The sequence below is a fragment of the Pongo pygmaeus genome, chromosome 6 (assembly GCF_028885625.2).
Source record: "Pongo pygmaeus isolate AG05252 chromosome 6, NHGRI_mPonPyg2-v2.0_pri, whole genome shotgun sequence".
In the NCBI taxonomy this organism is placed as follows: Eukaryota; Metazoa; Chordata; class Mammalia; order Primates; family Hominidae; genus Pongo; species Pongo pygmaeus.
Genome location: NC_072379.2, coordinates 110,096,147 through 110,119,178, shown reverse-complemented (window position 1 = coordinate 110,119,178; position 23,032 = coordinate 110,096,147). Strand labels below are relative to the sequence as shown.

The window sequence follows — 23,032 nt, the reverse complement described above, 5'->3', positions numbered from 1 at the left end:
CTGCATAGTATTCCATGGTGTATGTGCCACATTTTCTTAATCCAATCTATCATTATTGGACGTTTGGACTGGTTCCAAGTCTTTGCTATTGTGAATAGTGCCGCAATAAACATACGTGTGCATGTGTCTTTATAGCAGCATGATTTCTAATCCTTTGGGTATATACCCAGTAATGGGATTGCTGGGTCAAATGGTATTTCTAGTTCTAGATCCCTGAGGAATCGCCACACTGACTTCCACAAGGGTTGAACTAGTTTACAGTCCCACCAACAGTGAAAAAGTGTTCCTATTTCTCTACATCCTCTCCAGCAGCTGTTGTTTCCTGACTTTTTAATGGTTGCCATTCTAACTGGTGTGAGATGGTACCTCATTGTGGTTTTGATTTGCATTTCTCTGATGGCTAGTGATGATGAGCATTTTTTCCTGTGTCTTTTGGCTGCATAAATGTCTTCTTTTAATTTTTAATTTTTTTTTTTTTTAGTGACACCTGGTCTCAAACACTACTACTCCTCCTCATCCCCAAACAATTAAACAAAACTAAGTACACATATTTTGGGAGGAAAATCACTATTAAGGACCGTTTCTTTGGCTGAAGTAGGGGTTTGAAAACTGTCTTTTAAAAGCCGGAATAGACCCCAGGAAGTGAGTGGGAGTGTAGTGTTTCACATATAGCTGAAATAGCCCAGGTAGGGGATTGATGATTTATCAGAATCTTGACTGAGAGCCGAATTGTCAAAAATACGTTGTAAGCAAATAAAACACTTGAGGACTTAGGATGTACCGCCATATGGGGGTCAGAGAGCCCATTATGGCAGGAGTGACAGGTGTTACTGATCTTTTGGACAATGGGTAGTTTACATAGTAAAATTTGAAGAGTTGGCTGTGTTGGCCGGACGCGGTGGCTCACGCCTGTAATCCCAGCACTTTGGGAGGCCAAGGCGGGCGGATCACGACGTCAGAAGATCGAGACCATCCTGGCTAACACGGTGAAACCTTGTCTCTACTAAAAATACAAGAACAAAATTAGCCGGGCCTGGTGGTGGGCACCTGTAGTCGGGAGGCTGAGGCGAGAGAATGGCGTGAACCTGGGAGGCAGAGCTTGCAGTGAGGCGAGATCGCACCACTGCACTCCAGCCTGGGTGACAAGCTAGGCTCCCTCTCGGGGAAAAAATAAAATAAAATAAAAAAGAGTTGGCTGTGTTTTTGTATATTCCCAGCATACATTTGATTGGTTGGGTAGGGTCCATGTAAAAATGATTGAGGCTAGAGTGACTTAATGTGTAGGTCAAGGGAAAAACATCAGAGGAAAAATTAATCATAATAATAGCAGCTAATGCTCATAGAACACTTACTACAAGACAGGTATTGTTCTAAGCACTTTATATAGATTAATTGATTTAATCGTTAAAAAATTAATGTAAGTAATTTGGCATATATTTCACATAGCAGTCCTGTGACTTGTAAACTTTACTTATTTATTTACTTATGAGGCATGGTTTTGCCGTGTTGCCCAGGCAGAGTGCAGTGGCATGGTCATAGCTCACTGTAATCTTCAACTCCTGGGCTCAAGTAATCCTCCTGCCTTAGCTTTCCAAGTAGCTGTGACTGCAGGTCAACACCACCATGCATGGCTAATGTTTTCATTTTTAAATATTTTGCAGAGGCAAGATAATTGCTATCTTTCTCAGGCTGGTCTTGAGTTCCTGACCTCAAACGATTCTCCCACCTCGGCTTCCCAAAGTATTGGGATTACAGGTATAAGCTACACCTGTAATCCTGGCCTTGTATATTATTACCTTTATGCCCATTTTATTAGTGTACAGAGAGGTAAATTAACTGGATTTATGTAGTCTGGTACGTGGTAGAGGCTAGATTCAAAGTGAAGCAGTCTGCCTTCACAATCCATGCTCCTGACCTCTGCCATATCCTTCTAGATTAAGATATGATTGTGAAGCAGGAAAGGAGCAAAAGAGTAGCAAATGTATATATGACAGAAAGTGACGTCTTTACTACCAATTATTTCAAATCTCAATTTTGATAAACAAATTATGTAAAAACTCTAAAGTAAAGAATTGGCTTATCTGTGTGTACCAGATAGGGCATTGGTGAGAAACAGACGGTACATTCAATGGGGACAATGAAGAGAGTTTAATGAATGGACTTCATTATAGAGGAATGGGTGGTAGTGCAGAATGCAACCATTGAACGATAGTGAGGTGCCCAGGGACTAGCAACAGTGGGATGCCATCATAGCCTGATGCCAGAAGGAAAAAGAGATGGGAATGGAATTACCCATTCTGGTGAGAGCTAGAATTATGGGAGTGGGGCTAGTGGACAGGGAGTAGGACTATGGATAGCTGAATGTAGTTGCTGCCAAAAAAGTGGCCTGGTGGGGGTATGGAGTGGCAACAAATACCCTCCCTTCTCTCTTCTGTTGTCTTGTAATCTGGAACAGGTGCCTCCCATTTGCCAACCCAAACTTGAGGCTAGAAATTAAAGAAGCATGGAACGGAGCAGGGAATGGATTTAGAGGGCAACAGAGATTAACCAGCATGCCACGTGTTATGGGTTGAGTTGGATCCCCCCCATAAAAGTTGAAGATCTGGGTCTTTACAGAAGTAATCAAGTTAAAATGAGGTGTCATTTGTATGGGTCCTAATCCAATATGACTGGTATCTTTATAAACAGGGGAAATTGGGACACACACACACACACGGAAGATGATGTGAAGAGATACAGGCAGAAGATGGCCATGTGCAAGTCAAGGAACACCTGAGGCTGCCAGAAGCTAGGAGAAAGGCATGGAACAGATCCTTCCTTACTGCCTTCAGAGGGACATAGCCTTCCTGGCACCTCAATTTCAGATTTCTGTCCTCTGGAACTGTGAGAATACCTTTATGTTGTTGTAAGCCACCTCGTGTTTGGTATTATGTTATGGCAGCCCTGCAGAATAACATACCATATGTCATGAAAAAGTTCCTTATTGATCATATTTGTTTTCAGTTTCTTTTTAAGTGTATATACAGCCATAGAGCTATGAAGACCTTAGAAATCAACTGATGTAAAATACTGATTTTGGAGATGCAGACCTTGCCGTCGGTCACACAAACTTAATGGCAGGGGCAGAGCTAGGGCCCTATAGACAAACTGTATTAGAATTCTTAGAGGTGGACATGATAGGGTTTTAGTTAGGTCTGTAAGCACATTTTATCGTTGAACTTCTAGTTAAGAAAAGCTTTATCACACAAAGAAATGATAAATGTTTGAGATGATGGATATCCCAGTTACCCTGATTTGATGATTACACATTGTATGCTTATATTAAAATATCACCCATACCTCATAAATACAACTATTATGTATTCATAATAATTCAAAAAAATTTTTAATAAAGGAAAACTATTATTTCTATATTTTACAAGTTTTAATATCCTGATAATTAATTTCTGGATGTAATTAACTGTGTTTCATTGGTTCATTAAATTCCTAATCTCTACTTTGAACCAAAATTTTCTTGTTAATATGAGGCAGTTTTGGAAAACCATTGGGCACAAAGCTGTCTTTTGAAAATTTAGAAGAAAAATAATGTTATTGAGGTGATGATCATGTTGGACATTACTTTGTTTAATGATTATAAATTCACTAAGATGTATCCAGTTGGGAGACTATTTATGTAAGCAAGCTGGAAATTGACATGTGTACATAATAAGTTCCTCAAACGATTACTGGTTATACTTTGAGTCTTACTTTGGTTGATGATTTAAAAATTATACATTTAGAATATTTATTATTAAAATAAAAATATATAAATAAGTATAAAGATGTTTGTAAAAATCACTTATCAACTCCCCAAGAAGATACTATAGTACATACACATCCAGTTTTTTTTTTAATCTCTGTGTTTGTGCACGTGTTGTGTGTATGATCTATATAAAATGGAATTGTGTTATACAAACAATCTTGTAGCCTACTTTTAAAAACTCAACATTATAGTGGCAAATTATTTTTTTCCATGACAGTAAATACATTTTGAAGGAATGCTGTGACCCTGCAAGTGATACAGAAACAGTTGTTTCCAGTTTTTACTAAACATTATGTTAAATGTATTTTTGCCTTGTAAACAATATGAAAAACATTCCTGTAGGTAAATCATTGTACTGTTATCCAATTCTTATTCTACATGGAATCAAGTTTGCATGATGAGCAAAGAGCATCATAAGAACAATTTCCAGTCTCCAGAATAAAGTGAAAACTCAGGAACATATCTCAATAGGAAAAATTTGCAGTAGGTTGCAGAGACATGCCAAAGTCAATGTACAAACAAAGACTTCAAAGAAAAGAAGAGTTAAAAAAGCCTTCACTATAAACCTTAAGCTATATATTGGGAATAAAAATGATTACAACTCTTTAGGGAAGTAATTTGGCAATGTGTAGCAAGAGCCATAAAAATACTTTCCTCTTTGCTAGAATGTGTGTTCCTGTGCGTGTGCATGTGTGTGTGTGTCTGTGCGTGTGCGTGTATGTGTGTGTGTATTTCAGGATGATTTTTTTTGCTTTTAATTTTTTGTTTGAATATTTTATTTTGAAAAAAATTAAATGTGCTTCACTTGGAACTCCCATCTGCTTCCCCAATATGTATTGTTTTGTACCAAATCCCAGATATCATATTGGCTTTTAATTTTGATTATTGTTTTTGATATATAGTAATTCAGTTGCGAGGAATGTATTTTAGGAAAAGAATTTGAAATATTGGAAAGACTTATGTTTAATAAGTTCCTAACGGAATTATTTGTAATGGTACAAAAATTGAAAGCAACTATCCAACACTAAGACAAAATATAAATTGTGGAATGTACACTTGATGGAACACCATACCTAAAGTGAAATCTGTGAAGAGTTTATGTAACATGGGAAAAAGATTATGCTGTTAAATAAATAAATGAATAACATGGTTAAGCAAGTATATAGAATCAAATAAGCAAGCAAAAATGTGGCTTGGAAATATATGAGAAGGAACTATACTAAAATGCTGAATAATGTTTTACTTGTGTCATAGTCTTACAGTTTTGTGGGTGTATTTTTTCCTTTTGCCTGGTGTTCAATATAGTCCATATTTTTATATTGACCATTAATTAGTGTTATGATAGGAAAAAATGCAATAATCTTGAATTGTGATAAAAACATAGAACATCATGTGGGGCTTTAGATAATCATGCAACCTGACTGTAATCATTTTTTTGGCAATTGTGGGAACAAATTATGAGGACAAATATCAAAGAAGGATTTTGATAGGATTTTCCTTGTGGAAAAATTTGCAAATAACTGCTGTCATTCCTATCTTCTGCTAGTTAACTTTTCTTCTTTAACCACTTAAAAAAAAAAGACAAGGAAAATTTTATTAAAAAATCTCCCACAAATACCTTTGCTTATGAAGTATAAACAAAACAATAATAAAATAGCCTGACTATTTTATTCTTTCTTTCTAACTTTCTGAAAGGTTAATTTGTTGGCATTAAGTTAGCTTCTCATTTCTAATTTGTCTTCCTCTATTTTCTTTTAGTTCTTGGAATTTGCACTAAAACTCTTAAACATCAATGTGTTCAGCTGTATTTGTGAAAGAAATATTCCTTATCTAATAGCATTTAGATAGTAACAGTTAAAATTTCTTAAAAAACTCAATTTGAGTGCCCAAGTAGTTGTGTGCTTATTCTGTTTAGTGTGTTTATTGCATTTCAAATGAGTTTAAGTGTGAGTTACAATTTGTATCTGACGCTCTGGCTACCCTCTCTCCCTGTACTCCTTCGACCCTCATGCTAAGTTGACGTCTCAGCCCACACAGCTGAATTTCAAAATAAAGCATATTGCCTGGTTTTTAGTTGTCTTCTGGGGCCTCTAGAGGTGCAGTAATACTAAGAGCTACTCCATGAAGCATTTTTCTTTCGTTGAAATCTAAGATAACTTTATTCAAATTCTCTGATTTTCAAAGTCAGCTTCATTTCAAAGCAGAAAGCCAAGAATGATTTCCAGACTTTAGCAATTTCCTTTATTGCTCCATATTCTTTCTTAGGAATGACAGTGCACACTTGTAATCCTCCTACCATAGGATCCCCCTGCACTGAAGAGGGAGTTCCCTGTGAATTTCTGATCAGTAAAAAGGATATGTTTTAAGGGAAAAGCTATATTTTACTATAAGAAATTATTGATGATATATAATAATACCAGAAACTTTTGCCTGTCATTTAGGTTGCTGTGACAGAGGGAAAGGACATGATAAATGGCACTTGAAACTTTTGACTAGAAGTGTCACATACCACTTTTGCTCGTATTTCATTGCTCAAAGCAGTGACATGTTTACTCTTAAAGGGGGAGTAAGTAAATATAGTATAATGATATAGTAAAGATATAAAGGAATGTTTATTATTTGTAAGTACTTTCATAGATCTGATTGGTTGATTGATTAGTTTATTTAAATAAAATTTATTGAATGCTTACTGTTTATCATTGTTGTATTACTAGTGCCTATCATATGCACAAGGGACAAGATTCCTGCACTCATGGAGCTAACATTGTTGTGATAATATTGTTTTGGAAATAAGCTTGTCAGTATTTATCAAGAACCTTAACAATTCTTTTATCTTTTTTCCCCATTAATTTCACTTCTGGACTGCTACACTAAGGAGATATTATTAAATATGAAAATATGTATAATGATAAAGATAACAGTTTTCTTTGTGATATTGAAAAATCAGAAACAGATGTTTAGTAGGAAAATAGAGGGAACTCTATTATATTTACTCATAGAATATTATGAACTCATCAGTTTGTGTTAGAAACATTTGCTACATTTTTTAGTGGCTATTTTCAATAACATTTTAGCATCCTGTGGTGACATAAAGCAGATAACGTAGTTCATTCTGGTTGTAAGGACTAGCAAAAGGTGAAGATTTTAGATTGTTAGGATTATATATGATAATTATATGTCCCCAAGTATTGAGTTTATGTACAAGGAGATTAGGAGGATGTAGAGAAACTGGAAGTTTTGAATTCTAATGGTGTATCCAGTCATTCAAGGAGACATATCCTGAAGGCAACTGGAAATATAGAATCAGAGACTGGTTAAAAATAAAGGCTAAAAATGTTCTTTGGGGATTCATCAGTATGGAAATGTTAGTTGATCTTATGGAAGCAGATGAGCTGTGAAGGAGTGAATCAAGATGAAGGAGAATATAGGCAGAGAATCAAAGGGGGATGCTGGTGGGAGAGAAGAGGAAAAGGATCGTAAAGAGAGTGACAGAAAGAACAGAGGGATAGGAGAATCAGGAAAATTTTCTGTTTGGGGAAATTGTGGAGTGAAGAACTTTTTGAAGGGAAATAGAGCAGAGGCAGAGGAGAAAGATAGGAGGAACAATTTTATTGGTAATTTAGGGTAGTTTTCCTGGTAACTTTGGGTGGTACAATGGTAAGTTATTCATTTGTTAAAATAGAAAGCATATTATGTTTATTTTTGATAGAATGTTAGCATTCCATAAGTTTTTTTTTTCTTGAGATGGTGTCTTGTTCTGATGCCCAAGCTGGAGTGCAGTGGCATGATCTTGGCTCCCTGCAGCCTCTGCCTCCCAAGTTCAAGTGATTCTTCTGCCTCAGCCTCCTGAGTAGCTGGGGAGTACAGGCGTATGCCACCACGCCTGGCTAAATTGTATTTTTTAGTGGAGATGGGGTTTCACCATGTTGCCTAGGCTAGTCACAAACTCCTGACCTCAAGTGATCCACCTGCCTCAGCCTCCCAGAGTGCTGGGATTACAGGCGTGAACCACCGTGCCCTGGTGCATTCTATAAAAATTGATCAAAGTCTTTTGACTCTTTAAAAACCACTTTTAATTAAAGACTCGATAGAGTAAGCAGAAATTATTTACATTTTTAATAGAAATTTAGTCATACAATGAAAATGCACTCGAACATTTGTTGATACAAAGAAAAGATTTATACTAAGAAGTAGTCAAAAATACCAATTTTATTTATTCATTTATCGGAAAAATAATGTATATCTTGGAGACTGGAGCAGGCTAAGTGACTTGAAAGCTGCAAGAGAGAAAAAAAGGTAGCAAATTTAAGTTTTAAATCTTTTAGACAAAAATATCTAGATAGTATGGTTCTGTTTAGAAACTCAAAGATTTATATGCTATATCTTGAAGCAACTAAAGGACATGGTGAACATTTTTCATATGTCACAAAGTGTTTTATATTTTTGCTTTAAGGGACAAATTAGCAATATTTGGAGACTTCACAATAACTTTGTGGGGAGAGCTAGGGCATTTGTAATGAGAAAAATATAGTTTTGCCATGTATGAAAAAGTAAGTTATAGGCCAGTAAAGTGTTTCAGTATCTTGTATACCTAGAAGGACTGCTGTGACAATTGTGCCTGTATAGATCTCATTTATCCTTAAAACCTTCTAGTTTTAAATTGGTACAGACAGTGTCCTTAGTCAAGTAGTATGGTTGGAATATATTTAAATTTCTGTTTATATATTCTGTTTTTGGCCCACTGCAGAATCTTTTTTTCTTTTTTTTTTCAAGACCAATATTAAGTAAAATGTAGCAGGTGATCTGATTTGGTATAATTGATAAGTATTTAGAATGTTAGGTTTTTAGTTAGGAAAAGACCTCATTGATCATCTGCATTTCACCTGCTTTTGCAGATGAAGGGCTTGAGACACAGGAAAATTAAATATTCTAGTCCCACTAGAAGTGAGCTATCTGACTGTCAATATGTGTATTTCCAATAATGTCTGCTGTACCTAATCTTACAATATCCGTGCTAAAATGTAAATGTAACCGGGTAGAGAATTACCATTGACTCAGTGTTGATGTAGTTTCGGTAATTTAGCAAACCAGAATCCTGAGTCAAGTATCATGTAGTAGGTAAGAGAAGAGAGGGGGAAGGAAATCTAGGCATGGGATGTTCAGTCTGTTACTGTAAGAATTGCTCTGCTCTTGGAGTCAAAGGGCCTGGGATTCAGTTTTGACAATGCCACTTATTAACTGTGATTTTAGAGCAAAACCCTAAATTCTCCAACCTTCAGTTTCTTTATATATGAAATGGGAATAAACATTGTTGCGGTACTTACTTCTAGGTTAACTGTGAGAATGAAGGCCACTGTGAGAAAGAGTCAATTTCTAGTTTACCAACATTTATTTGCTGTTACTATGTGCTAGGCAATATTGTAGCCTTCAACAATACAAAGACAATGTAAACTTTTATAACATATTACAAAAGGCTAAAAACTAAGAAGTAATATTTAGCAGGAAGTCTGATTGATATCATTCATAAATATTTAAAATATTTGGTTTTTAATTTGGAAAACGCCTAAGTGTTCAAGAGAGGCTTTTGTTTCCTTAGTCTTCAAAGAGATTACAACTTGGAGAGATGATCCGTTAGGCAAAAAGCCTTATGATATAGTTGATTGAGATTGTCATTATAATAACAGCAGTTTTACAAGCTGTTAACTAATCTAGGATTGAAAGAGGAAAGGAATGTCAGTAGTACATCAAAAAGGAAGAATATAAGTTTCTTAGAAGTAGAGGAATGAGTGTTTTTTCATTTTTATTATTTTGCTTTAAGCCAGCTTCATTATGTGATACCATCTTGTTTGCCCTTCTGCTAGAGACCGAACCACCCCTACCACTGTTTTAGTAAACAAGAGATTGAATAACCTTAGTTCAGTCAAGGATCTCACCTTTTCTTGCCCTAAAGAGTTATTTGGCTTCATTGAGATTTTGACTGTCAGTTTTAAGATTCATAAATTTCTAGCAGTCTGTGTGGATTATTCTAGTGTTACTATTTAAGGAAATGATGACCCTCTAGTGACAGGTTTTCTGATTGTAAGCTATTTGCCATTTATAATCCTGCTATATGTTTTTGCACTTATATTTGTGGTGTTTTATGCATTTTAAGATGTCTGTTTTTTTCATATTTGAACATATCTGAAACTGGGATTCTTCTTTGAATTGATGGACTCAAAATCCATGTTGGGTAGGTGGTGGTTTTGATGGAGTTGTTATCTGTGCATGTGTGAATGTGGTCATAATGTCAAAGTTTAATTGAGTTATATGCACTTCAGGTATTCTAATGATTCCCAAATCCTATGATTTAGGCTTGGAAAGATAAGTTATATATACTCATGTATCTACATGAGAGGCATGGGGCAGAACAGTGGAATATATGATGCAGATATCCAAAAAATGAAATCTAATTGATAAAAAAGCATTATGTCTTAGTTTAATTGGCAGCCTTTTTGCTTCTAGGGATACATAAATAGTAAACATACATCATATAATGATGGTGCTTTGGATTCATTCATATTTGGATTCAAAATATTGATGCTGCAGTATTTTATTTTGAGTGATTTGAATGGGATGACTTATGACTTAATGGAAATTTTAAGAAAGCCTGTTTATGGAAGATGGATCAAAAGTCCTACTTTTAATGATAGATTCTGTTAAGGGATACTTTTAAAGAAAGGTTAAAATCATGTCTTTTATTCAAATATAAAAAGAATGGGTATCAAAGACTTTATTAAGCTCATTAATTAATGAGGGGATGAGTAAGATGTTACAAATTATTCAAAGGAGAGTTTTAAGAGCACACATATATAGGCAATCAAGGATGCTGAAATGAATGTGCAACAGACACAAAACTGGTTAATAGCCACAGGCCAATTATCCATTTCATTTCACTGGACACAATTTATTTGCATTTTTATGGAAAAGAATTGTTTGTATTATTCTGTATCTTACAACTACATAGTTGTAAAGTAGCTGAAAGACAATGTGAGGCTCATATTCTGACTGACTCAGATAATCTGGAAGGGTATACTAGATAGGACATCCACTGATATTTTGCATATTTCAGTGTTTCACAATTTTTCCTGACAAATCTTAAAGTTTAGAAGGTTTCCTGATAGACTTTGTATCAAATTTTAATTTCATGGGAAGGATTTCATTCAGACCATGCTAGAAAGATGATTACCTGGTGTTTTCTTATGGCTTCTCCCTTAATCATTCATCATTCCATCTAGCTGTGTTAGAGTGTTAATGGTTTTGAATTTCTCATTTATATCTTTGGGTCAGTAAATTGAATTTAATCCAGATTATATTTTTGGGTAAAGAGAAACTTAAAAAAAGCTTTAAAACTAAGGGGTCTACAAACACTTATTGATTATATGCTTTATAAAAGCCCATCTAATTAAAATAAATTATCTCAATAATTCTTAATAATGAAACTATAAAAATTATAAGAAGAATCTTAGGAATATTTTTTAGCAATGTTTTTTGAAATGATACACAGGAAATATTAATGAAATTAGCTATATTTGAGTGAGTCTTTGTATTTAATTCATTTTATACTTCCTTTAGTGAGTTGAGAATGTATAGTTTTCCATTTTTTAATGGGGTTAATCACTTAAATATGGAGAAATGGAAAATTAAATGTATTTGATGGAGAGCAGAATCAAAGCTATTATCAAAAAATATATACTTTTTCAAAATTAAAATAAAAAATTTTAACTTTATTTTTACCCATGAATTTTGACTGAGAATAAGTTGTCACTTGATGAGCCACGTGTGGTGGCCTGTACCTGTGGTCCCAGCTATTCCGGAGGCAGAGATAGAGGATTACTTGAGACCTTCAACTTGAGGCTTCAGTTAGCTGCGATCACATCACTGCACTCCAGCCTAGCTGACAAAGCAAGACCCCGTCTCTAATAAAAAACAAAAACCAAAAACCCTCAGAAAGTCCAAAGTTTTTTATATGGTTTCAATTCGCTATTAGAAAGTTGTCTCGCAATGCTTTGATGATGTATTAAATATATGAATGCATAAAGTTCTTACTGAGCATGCAGATACAGTTATTTAAGTGTTATGTGTATCAGCTGGGTAAGGTGTATTTTTGAGACATAACCCTTTACATTTGAAAGTCTGGCATTTAATTGGGCTAAACTTCCCAAACCATAGAGAAATACTCATTGATTCATTAACTTATTCAGCAAATATTTATTGAGTGCTTATTATAAGGCAATCATTTTATAAATGCATTTTATTTTAGGGATCTTTCTCTTGCCACAAATAAAAGAACAGGAAGGATTGAGTTTTGCTGTGTAAGAGTGATTCTTGGGTTGGATCAAGACATTGGTGAGGGATAACCAGTCAATTACCTGGACTTCCCAAAATCATCCTTCAGTCTTTTTACTTTCCTGTCACTGGCTCCCTATTAACCATAAAGATGATCTCTCGGTTTCATCCTCTTCTATTGGTAGCATGTATCTTTACATGTGCTTAATCAGTTTAAAGCAAGATACCGATATCAGACAATGCTCCAATTTAAAATGAATACTTTTAAAATAACACTTAAATTTGTTAAATAGCTTCACAAATGCGTCTCTCAATCTGTTTCTAACGGGCTTTTGTGAAGGTTTTTGAAGGGCCGTGCTGATCAGTGGAAAATCAGAAGAGGGAATCTGCTGTCATGGTGGGGAGAAGGCATCAAGGAAAATGTACACAAAAAAGAATTAAGGTGGTAAATGTGTACGAGAAGTATTCGAGGCAGGAAACTGTGAAGACACTGCCTAAGTAAGAGTGAAGAAGCAAGCTATACAGTGGGATGCCATAAAAATGAGGTCAGCTAAGAACAGAAGTATTATCTGGGTTTCAATGAAGGCTTCAGTGTGCACAGATTACTTCCAGTTGTAGCAATGGACACATCTATGATAATAACATGAAGATTAGAAAAATCACTTGCAATTAGAATCGGAACAACATGTAGTTTAGGTAGCACTACCTCAGATGGGGAGTTTGATACTGGTAAAGTAATAGTTTATTTATTCAGTAGAGCTCCTACTATGTGTCAGACACTGTTCTAGGTATTTGAGATTGGCCAGTGAACAAAATCATGTAGATCCCTGCCTTTTTGAAGCTTACTTCATAGCAAGAAGTGACATAATAGGTATAGTAAATGTGTACTTTTTTTTTTGTTAGGAGATAAGTGCTATAGAAGAGTAAAGAGGATCAGGAGTGTTGGAGGAGATTATGGTAGATTGCTGTATTAAATAGAGTAATAATTTGCTTTTGAATTGGAGAGCTATAGCAACCTGCTCCTTAGTTTTATTTCCTCTCCCTTATGACTTCAGAAAACTGGAAGTTGGACCTCCCCACAGAGATTTAGTGGCAGAGGAACAGGAAGTAAACAGATGTGTATTTTTAAAGATTGTAATAAAATTTGGATAGTTTACTCATGATCTTCTCTTTGTCCTTTAATTTCTTTTTTATTCAGCAGTAGAAAATGATAAAAACATGTTACTGGAAAATGGGCTGCAAATTATCAGAGTTCTAAAACAGAGATATGTAATTTATTAGAAATAAATCTTACTTATGAAGGATTTTGGTAGCATTTGAGTCATATGCTTCATAGGAATCTCAGGACAATTTTGTGTAACTATGGTTTGCTTAGGGAATTCTAAGTTTTATCTACTTTTCAAAAGACCAGTGTAATCAATGTTTCTTTGGCAAAACTCTATATATCTTGACAGCTTGTTAAAATAATAGTTAGCTTCTGGCTTTCAATTTTACATATGGAGACTGTATCATAAATTGCTTTACTAAACCTGATGCATATGTATAGTCATGGTAGATTATACAAGATTGTTGCTGATAAAAACTAAAGTAAGGCTCAAAATTAGACTATAAACCTGCATCTTGATTAATATGTAACTGTTACTAGAAAAACAAAAGTCTAAAGTATTTCATATATCACTGAATAATGTAATGTCTTCAATAGATACTACACTGAAGGACAGTAGGAAGGGAGATACCTTCCCCAGCCTTACTGCCCTTCAGTGACCAAAATTGTTTCAAGTCTGTGTGGAAAGGCACCATTAATTTTTTATTCGCTGTGACCTGTATATCTTCTCTTATCTTCTTCTACTTAATCCTTTCTTTTAAAAAAGTATATATTGATTTCTTGCATATGCTACTAGTGATATATCGAGAGAAAACGTAGGATTTCTTTGTTTGAAAGGGTTTCTTCCTTTCCTACTAAATCATTTTGCCTTGCCTTCTCCTTTTTTCCTTTATTCTCTTGTTCTTCCCTGTTCTTTAATTAATCCCATTTCCCAATCTCCACCCTTTTAGCACTCCATAAAAATGATCATGTAATCTGAAACCTAGAACATTGGAATATATTTGAGAATGCCCACGTCATAGAGAACGTGCTTGAATTCTAATTCTCCATTAGTCCTTTCAAGTTTCATTATTCTCAGTCTTCACATTTGTACTTCTTTATTATTCATCATGATCTTGTATGATTTTGTTCCTTTGAAGGCCAAACCAGTTTAAACTCATGTATGTATGTATTATGTATGTATGTATGTATGTATGTATGTATGTATGTTTGTGTCTATTTTGTTTTCATTCTTCTAGGAAAGGGGGAATAAATTGGTAGGAAGGAGTAAAGATGGTAAGATGTTTTCTGACTTGGGGAGCTGGTCCTCACTTAAGCTGAGAGCACCTGTAGTGGATAAATGTATGAGATTTCATTTTTTTTTTGGCTCCCCACAGTTTGTCTGCCCAAAACAATGTCCTGTAGTATTCTTGGAGATGTGTAAGAGCACGACTTTTTTTTTTTTTTCCTATAAATCTAGAGAAGGATAATTGTGAGAAGAGAGATGGGAAAGGATATCATGCTCGAGAGGCACTTTCTCAGATAGGTCATTTTTAGGAAAAATTTTTATGGACGTTTAGATCTAGCAATTGATTTCCTTAAATATATTTATATGCCTAGCTATTTCTTAGAAAAATCTTCTAAGGCTCAACATTAGACTATAAACCTGCATCTTGATTAATATATAACTGTTAGTAGAAAAACGTGAGTCTAAAGTATTTCATGTATCACTGAATAATGTAATGTCTCCAATAGATATTACGCTGAAGGACAGTAGGAAGGGAGATACCTTCCTACTGTAATTAGAGGGGTATATCTACTCCAATTTGAAGACCACTGCATTATGCCACATAGTTTCTGCTCCTGCTTATCATTTTTGCTCTCTTACTTCTTTGTTTTAGGTATATTCATTATCATCAGGGTTAACAGTGTCCTGTTTATTTTCTGAGTGTAGGAAGTATATAAATGTTATCTGCATGGCTGGATTTGATGGTTAAGTACTTGATAAAGATGTAGCAGTAGAAGTGATGAGGAAAATGAAGAGAAGGAGAATGAAGAAAAGTAAAAAATAATTTAAAAAAATTCAAGACTTATTTGCAGACACTTAACAATGCTAGACACTATTATAATCACCATAAATATTAAATCTTTATTTAGTCCTGTTTGTACCCCTAGAGGCACTTACTGTTATTATCCCCATTTTATAGATAAGAAAATTATGGCACTGAGAGGTTAAGAAATTTGTCCAAGCTTGTAAGTGGTGGAAGCAGAATTTGAACCAAGCAGTCTTACTCTAGAAAGAGCCTTAACCACTGTGCCATCTTTCTTGTTATGTGCGTGTGTGTGCATATACATATACATCTATGTGAACATATTCACCAATGCATTAGTTGAGCTAGACCATAAATATATGTATCAGCAGATATATGAATATGCACAATATTTTAAACCATCAGAAAAAGGACAATGTAATTAATGAAGAAAAACATAAAGGATATGAGAATGGGGAAAATAGAAAAAAAGTAACAACCTTATTTCTCTCAAGTGACAAAGTGATTTTTTAAAAATAGAAACACAACATTTAAAGATACTTTCATAGCAATTAAGCCTATACTTTTAATATTTTGTGATATTTGCAGAGAAATAATTTTAAAATCTATTTAAACATTTTTCACCTTTTGAAATTATATACCCTGTCAAGATGCACATACTATATGCTTTACAGTTCAGTTTTCACATATAATAGTGTCATCTAAACTTTTCCTTCCTTCTAATAGATACAAAATCAAATTCCTTCTTTTTTAACTTTCCACCCCTTTAACTGTGGCTGTAGAGAAAAAAATTGAAAATACACTAAGTTTAAAGATACTTAGTGATCCCCACATTTAAAAATAGGAAGAAGAATGAGTAGTAGCTGAACATCTTTGAATTAAATATAATGGTTTCCGATATTTTAATAATTGCACCTTTTCAGTGTTGTGTCAAAACATTTGAAAAAATGGATTCTGAAGTCCTTCTGGGATATTTTGAGGAGAGTTCTGTTCTGTGCAGTCTGGACTGGGAAGAAATGTAAAGCAGCACACTAGTATGTCCCCGTATTTAGAACTCTTCAGAGGAGACTTGATAAATGTTTGAGCTCTGTGTGCTTAGCTGCACCAAGCTGCTTCAAGTTTACTAGGCATTCTGGAAATTAAGTTGACTTTGGGTCAAAGAGTGACTGTGATTTTATCCTCCTCTGCATCCTTAACCAGCCCACTCAGTTTTCCTTCTCTTAAGACAGTGGTCGTAGTACTCCAGTTGTCTTTAAAGTAGCAAGTTCCTTTGATAGGCTTGTAAAATAACTTATGGCATTTGAAAATTTGGATTATTGTATTGAACAGAGGTATAAGTAATTAACAGAGAAATTATTGTCTCTGATATATCATGTAGCCATGTGTGAATTACCTTTTTGGAGCTTTATTTTCTCATTTTTAAAATGAAAGGGATTGAATGAGATAAGCTTAAAACCTTCATCTTAAAAAACATAAAATCAACCTATGCTATTATGTGTGTGTATTTTTACTAATTTATCTTTGAAGTTTGTGATACATGCTCTGGAAAGAAAAACTCAAATGAAAAATCCTCAGTATGTCTGAAGCAAAGGTGAAATTGAGAGATTCTAGATGGTTGTGTGAGGCCTGTGTTCCACTTTGGTGTTATCCCTGTCAACATAGAGGCGTTCGTTCTGTTCTGTTTAAATGGTATTTGTAACTAGGTCCAAACCAGCTCAGTTTGGGTTTTTTTATTCACAGGACTTGCTGTGAAGTGGCAATTAACTATATGGGCAAATTTAGTCTTAAAACCACTTACTCTCCCATGATTTACAAAGGACCTTCTAGCAGATAATTGTAGAAAATTCTATTAGTGTATGTATTTAACATTATACTATCATGTGCTTTATTAGCTGCATCCAGTACTAGTTTATTTGTACCAGAGTGTTTTTTTTGTTAGTTGTTGTCACATTTGAGGTACCTATACAGACATATTGCAGTGGATACTTCGGCCTTCTCATTAGCACAGACCATTTTCTGAAGGTTAGAGATGTACCTTGTAGCCATCTTTTAATATGATGGCTGATTTCAGGGTTATTTCATTCAGTATTCTGGCATTGATGAAAGTTTATACAGGGAGCAAAGGGTCATGAAAGGGGTAAAATCCAGTATTTGGAAGGTCTAGAAAATCATTCAACTGTAAATGATAAAGTTCTCAAGTACATGTCTCTATAGCTACTTCCAATGATTGAAATGGCAAATAACCTGGAATAGTTGTTGGCTGTAACTTCCTACAGTTCCACTAAGGAAGTAGAACTATACTTAGTGTAGTTACACTGAGACTATTGTGAGATCGATTTGTGGAGCATGGTAAGTGGCTCCCAAAAAGGAATCCCTACTTTGCAGTGAACACTTAACTGTATGGCTTTGGACATTTCCTCTGATAAATATTTCAGACTATATTACCTGCAGAGCTTTTTTTTTTTTTTTGAGATGGAGTCTCTCTCTGTCACCAGGCTGGAGTACCATTGGCATGATCTCTGCTCACTGCAGTCTCCGCTTCCTGGGTTCAAGCGATTCTCCTGCCTCAGCCTCCTGAGAAGCTGGGATTACAGGCATGCACCACCACACCCAGTTAATTTTTGTATTTTTAGTAGAGACAGGGTTTCACCATGTTGGCCAGGATGGTCTCGATCTACTGACCTTGTGATCTGCCCGCCTTGGCCTCCCAAAGTGCTGGGATTACAGGTGTGAGCCACAGTGCCCGGCCTACTTGCAGAGCTTTTCATGTGAGTTTTACGCTGCCTTGTTTTCCAGTTAGTTGTATACAGGAACACTTCTTTAAAAAATTGTGTTTCATCTCTCATCGCACTTTGCAGATACTGTGTTTTCTTTTTTTTTTTTTTTTTTTTTTTTTTTTTTTTTTTTTTTTTTTTTTTTTTTTTTTTTTTACAAATTGAAGGTTTGTACCAGCTCTGTGTCAAGGAAGTCTGTTGGGACCATTTTTTCAACAGCATGTGCTCACTTCATGTCTCTGTGTTACATTGGTAATTTTCACAATATTTCAAACTTTTTTGTTATTATATCTGCTATGATTATCATAATCAGTGATTTTTGATGTCACCATTGTAACTGTTTTGAGGCACCATGATCCACACTCATATAACATGCCCGACCTAATCAGTAAGTGTTAGGTTCTGACTTGACTTCACCTCCACTGACCTGCAGTTCCTCCATCTCTCTCCCTCCCCTTGGGCTTACCTATTCCCTGAGACACAACAATATTGAAATTCGGCCAATTAATAACCCTACAATGCCAAGTGTGCAAGTGAAAGGAAGAGTTGCATGTCTCTCACTTTAAATCAAAAGCTATAAATTATTCAGCTTAGTGAGGAGGGCATGTTGAAAGCCTAGATAGGCTGAAAGGTAGGCCTCTTGTGCTGAACAGTTAGCCAGGTTGTGAATGCAAAGCGAAAGTATTTGAATGAAGTGAAAAGTGCTACTCCAGTGAATAAATGGATGATGAGAAAGTGAAATAGCCTTATTGCTGTTATGGAGAACGTTTTAGTGGTTGGATAGAAGATTAAGCCACAAAATTCTCTTAAGCCAAAGCTTAATGTAGAGCAAAGGCCTGACTTCCTTCAATTCTATGAAGGTTGAGAAAGGTGAGGAAGCTTCAGAAGAAAAGTTTGAAGCTAGCAGAGCTCAGTTCATGAGGCTTAAGGAAAGAAACCATTTTCATAACATGTAAGTACAAAGTGAAGCAGCAGGCTGATGTAGAAGCTGCAGCAAGTTATCTAGAAGATCTAGCTAAGATAATTGACAAAGGCACCTACGCTACACAACAGATTTTCAAGCTAGACGAAACAGCCTTATATAGGAAGAAGATACCATCTAGGAGTTCTCTAGCTACAGAGGAGAAGTCAGTGCATGGCTTCAAAGTTTTGAAGGACAGTCTGACTTTGTCATTAGGGGCTAATGTAGCTGTTCACTTTAAGTTGAAGCGAGTGGTCCTTGACCATTCTGAAAATCCTAGGGCCCTTAAGCATTTTGCTGAATATACTCTGACTGTGCTCTATAAATGGAACAACAAAGCCTATATGATAGCACATCTGTTCATAGCATAGACTGTGGAATATTTTAGGCTCATCCTTTAGACCTACTGCTCAGAAGCAAAGAATCCTTCCAAAATATTACTGCTCATTGACAATGCACCTGGTCACCCAAGAGCTCTGATGGAGATGTACAAGGCGATCAGTGTTTTCCTGCTTGCTAACAATATCCATCCTGTTGCCCAAGGATCACGGAATAATTTTGACTTTCTAGTCTTATTACTTAAGGAGTACATTTGTTAGGCTATAGCAGTCATAGATAATGATTCCTCTGATGGATCTAGTCAAATTAAGTTGAAAATTTCCTGAAAAGGATTCACCATTCTAGATGCCATTAAGAACTGATTCATGGGATTCGTGATTCGTGATTCATGGGAGGAGGTCAAAATACTGACATGAACAGCAGTTTGGAAGAAGTTGATTCTTTGAGAGTTTTAAGACTTCAGTGGAAGAAGTAACTGCAGATGTGGTAGAAACAGTAAAACAGTTTGAATTAGAAGTGGAGTCAGAAGATTTGATTGAATTGCTACAATCTTGTGATAAATCTTGAATGGATGAGGAGTTGCTTCTTATGGATCAACAAAGAAAGTAGTTTCTTGAGATGGAATCTATGCCTGGTGAAGATGCTATGAACATTGTTGAAACAACCACAAAGGATTTGGAATATCCCATAAACTTAGGTGGTAAAGCAGTGACTGGGTTTTACTGTGGGTAAAATGCAATCAAACAGCAATGCATGCTACAGAGAAATCTTTCATGAAGGGAAGAGCCAATTGATGCAGCAAGCTTCATTGTCTTATTTTAAGAAATTGCCACAACTGCCTCACTCTTCAGCAACCACCACCCTAATCAGTCAGCAGCCATCAACATTGAGGCAAGACACTTCCACAGCTAAAAGATTATAACTTGCCAAAGGCTCAGATGATCATTAGCATTTTTTTTAGCAATGAAGTATTTTAAAAATAAAGTATGTACTTTTTTTGCCATAATGCAATTGCACATCTAATAGATTACAGTTCAGTGTAAATATAACTTTTATATACACTGTGAAACCAAAAAATTCGTGTGACTCACTTTATTGAGGTGATCTGGAACTGAACCTATGGTATCTCCACTGATGTACGTACCTCTGAGGTCTTTCCTTGATGTAATGTGTGAGTACCAGTTTCCCCTGCCTAGATCTTCAGGACTAGAAGTGCAGCTTTGAGAAGGTATGAGAGCACTGCGGGGGAAGATGGAGTGCTTGAGACTGGGCCACTAGAATTGTGGAGTAGATTGGAAGGGAAGATTGGAAAGAGCCATTTCTGAAAAGCAGAGATGAAGGGATTAGCCATGGAGTAGATGAGTGAAATAGCTAAGCAAGATTGTAAACTTCAGGGAGAAGCATTTCCAGAGGATAGCTGGATGCTGGGGTATAAGACAGAATGATTTGTAGTAGTCTGTCCCTGGTGTAGTCAAGGAAGGGCTGATTCTAACTGCTGGACCCCGGCTTGATTTCACATTGTGTCCACATTCTTTTGTTGCCAAGTAATGTTGTCATTTGCATGCAAAGTTCCTCTGAGGCAAGAAGTGTTTCCTAGTCATTTTTTATCCTATTAGTGTCTAGCACATAGTAGACAAATAAAACTTTGTTGAATTTTAGTTCATATTTGTGAAGACCTGTATATTTAAATTCAAGATACTTGACAAATGGAGATTGGAAGTTGTAGTTTCTTTTTTAAGAGATTGTGTTAGGGGTGCAGAATGAGAGGGCTATGTTTAGTAACTGATAGTCTTACTGGTCAACATCTATCTTCTGGGAAGAAGCATGACTAATCCTACACATCCTTTCACATTGGCTTTCTCTACTTTCTTTTGCCTATCAGCTTTGTCCAGATTGTAAACAATAACCTAGAAGAGAAAGGTTTTATATTTCATTATCATTTCTTCTAACAACACAGCTTTGTGTGAATAAGACAATATCAAGTAGATTGTTTACCTTGAATTAAATTTCCCAGGAAACAGTTCTAGCATTTAACTTTGATTAAAAGTGTATTTTTGTTCTCTAGAGGATTGTCAGAAGTTGTTATAAAAAGAGTTACATTTGGAAACAGTGGGTGTGGGACTCCTGAATATAATAGTAATTTAAACTCAGAGGTTTTTCATAAAAATCCTTTTTTTTAAATAAAAAAGATGACAGTTTATAAAAAATGTAGTTCTATAATTTTAGATGTTTAAGAACATAAAAATGGATTATATTAACGATATATAGATTTACAGTATTCTTTGAGACTGTCAGCATGTTATTTTAAAAATAATTGATATGTGTCTAATAGTAAACAATTTAGTATTTTTGGTGAAAAATACTTTAAAAATTTACTGCTATTATAATTCATTCATATTGGCCTTTAATAGGTAACTCCGTTGGGTTGTTTTCTGCCTCAGAAATATTTTGCTGTTATAGATTTAATGGAATAGCAAAGAGCAAATAATTTGTACATGCTTGTGTAATATAATGTTAAAGAATATTTAGGAATTGAAAATGTTGAGGAACAGCTTTTCCTGGCATGCATGCCTAGAGATGGTTTGCATCACCACTAGGGAGGACACAGAATTGTTAAGATCTCTGGCTTTTTATTACATGTCTGATAATTATTTGTTCACAGCCAGACCTACCATATTCAGTTCTGCAGGTTGTGCACTACATAACTGTAATGATATTCACATGTGTAAAACCTACACATTTGTATGTAGTGACTCTGGGTTTTGAACAAGATAAAAAAATTTCTTTACTTAAGGAGTTTACATTCCAGTGGGCCAGACAGATAATCAATAAATAAGATAGGAATATGTCAGATAAAAATAAATACCATACAGTTAATTAAAACATTGTAAGGTGAAAGCGACCAGATGGCTGGTTTAGAAGAAATAGTAAAATGAAAAGAAGTGGTAATTTAAAAAATAAAATCTTTGGTAAATGGTATAATTAAAATTATTTTACATATATTTCTAGACATTATCATTTTTGTGTTTTGTTGCTAAAGATAGTCTGACACAGTTATTTGTTTTCACTTTGGGTTTTTAAAAACTGTGATAGCAGTGGGATGTGTTAATTTATTTTTTTTGAGACGGAGTTTCGCTCTTGTTGCCCAGGCTGTGGGGCAATGGCGTGATCTCGGCTCACCACAACCTCTGTCTCCCGGGTTCAAGTGATTCTCCTGCCTCAGCCTGCTGAGTAGCTGGGATTACAGGCATGTGGCACCTCGCCTGGTTAATTTTGTATTTTTAGTAGAGACGGGGTTTTTCCATGTTGGTCAGGCTGGTCTCGAACTCATGACCTCAGGTGATCCACCCGCCTTGGCCTCCCAAAGTGCTGGGATTACAGGCATGAGCCACCGTGTCTGGCTGTGGATGTATTTTTTTAAAGATATATTTTGACTGATTTTCATAAAAAAAGAATAAGTCCATTATACAGTTTGGATGTTTGTCTGCTCCAAATCTCATGTTGAAATATAATCCCCAATGATGAAGGCAGGGGAGGTGTTTGGGTCATGGGGGCGGATCCCTAATGAAAAGCTTATTGCGTTCCTCATGATAATGAGTGAGTTCTTGCTCTAAGTTCATGCAAAATCTGTTTGTTTAAGAGTGTGGCACTTCTCCACTCTTGCTTGCTCTCTTGCCATACCTGCACCCCCTTCAC

At 35.4% G+C, this 23,032-nt stretch overlaps 1 protein-coding gene across 8 annotated transcripts in view; it reads left to right on the top strand.

The window, feature by feature from the left end:
• The window catches only part of IMMP2L (inner mitochondrial membrane peptidase subunit 2), a 945,432-nt gene that overhangs the window by 123,368 nt on the left and 799,032 nt on the right, over positions 1-23,032 (top strand). The window contains exon 5 of one of the 8 annotated variants that reach the window (XM_063667730.1): positions 2,689-3,413. The exons of the other annotated variants lie outside the window; for them this stretch is intronic. Coding sequence (XP_063523800.1) covers positions 2,689-2,776 — 88 coding nt within the window. The 3' untranslated portion in view covers positions 2,777-3,413. Of the gene's footprint in view, positions 1-2,688; positions 3,414-23,032 lie in introns of those variants that run through there. 8 annotated transcript variants of the gene reach the window in all.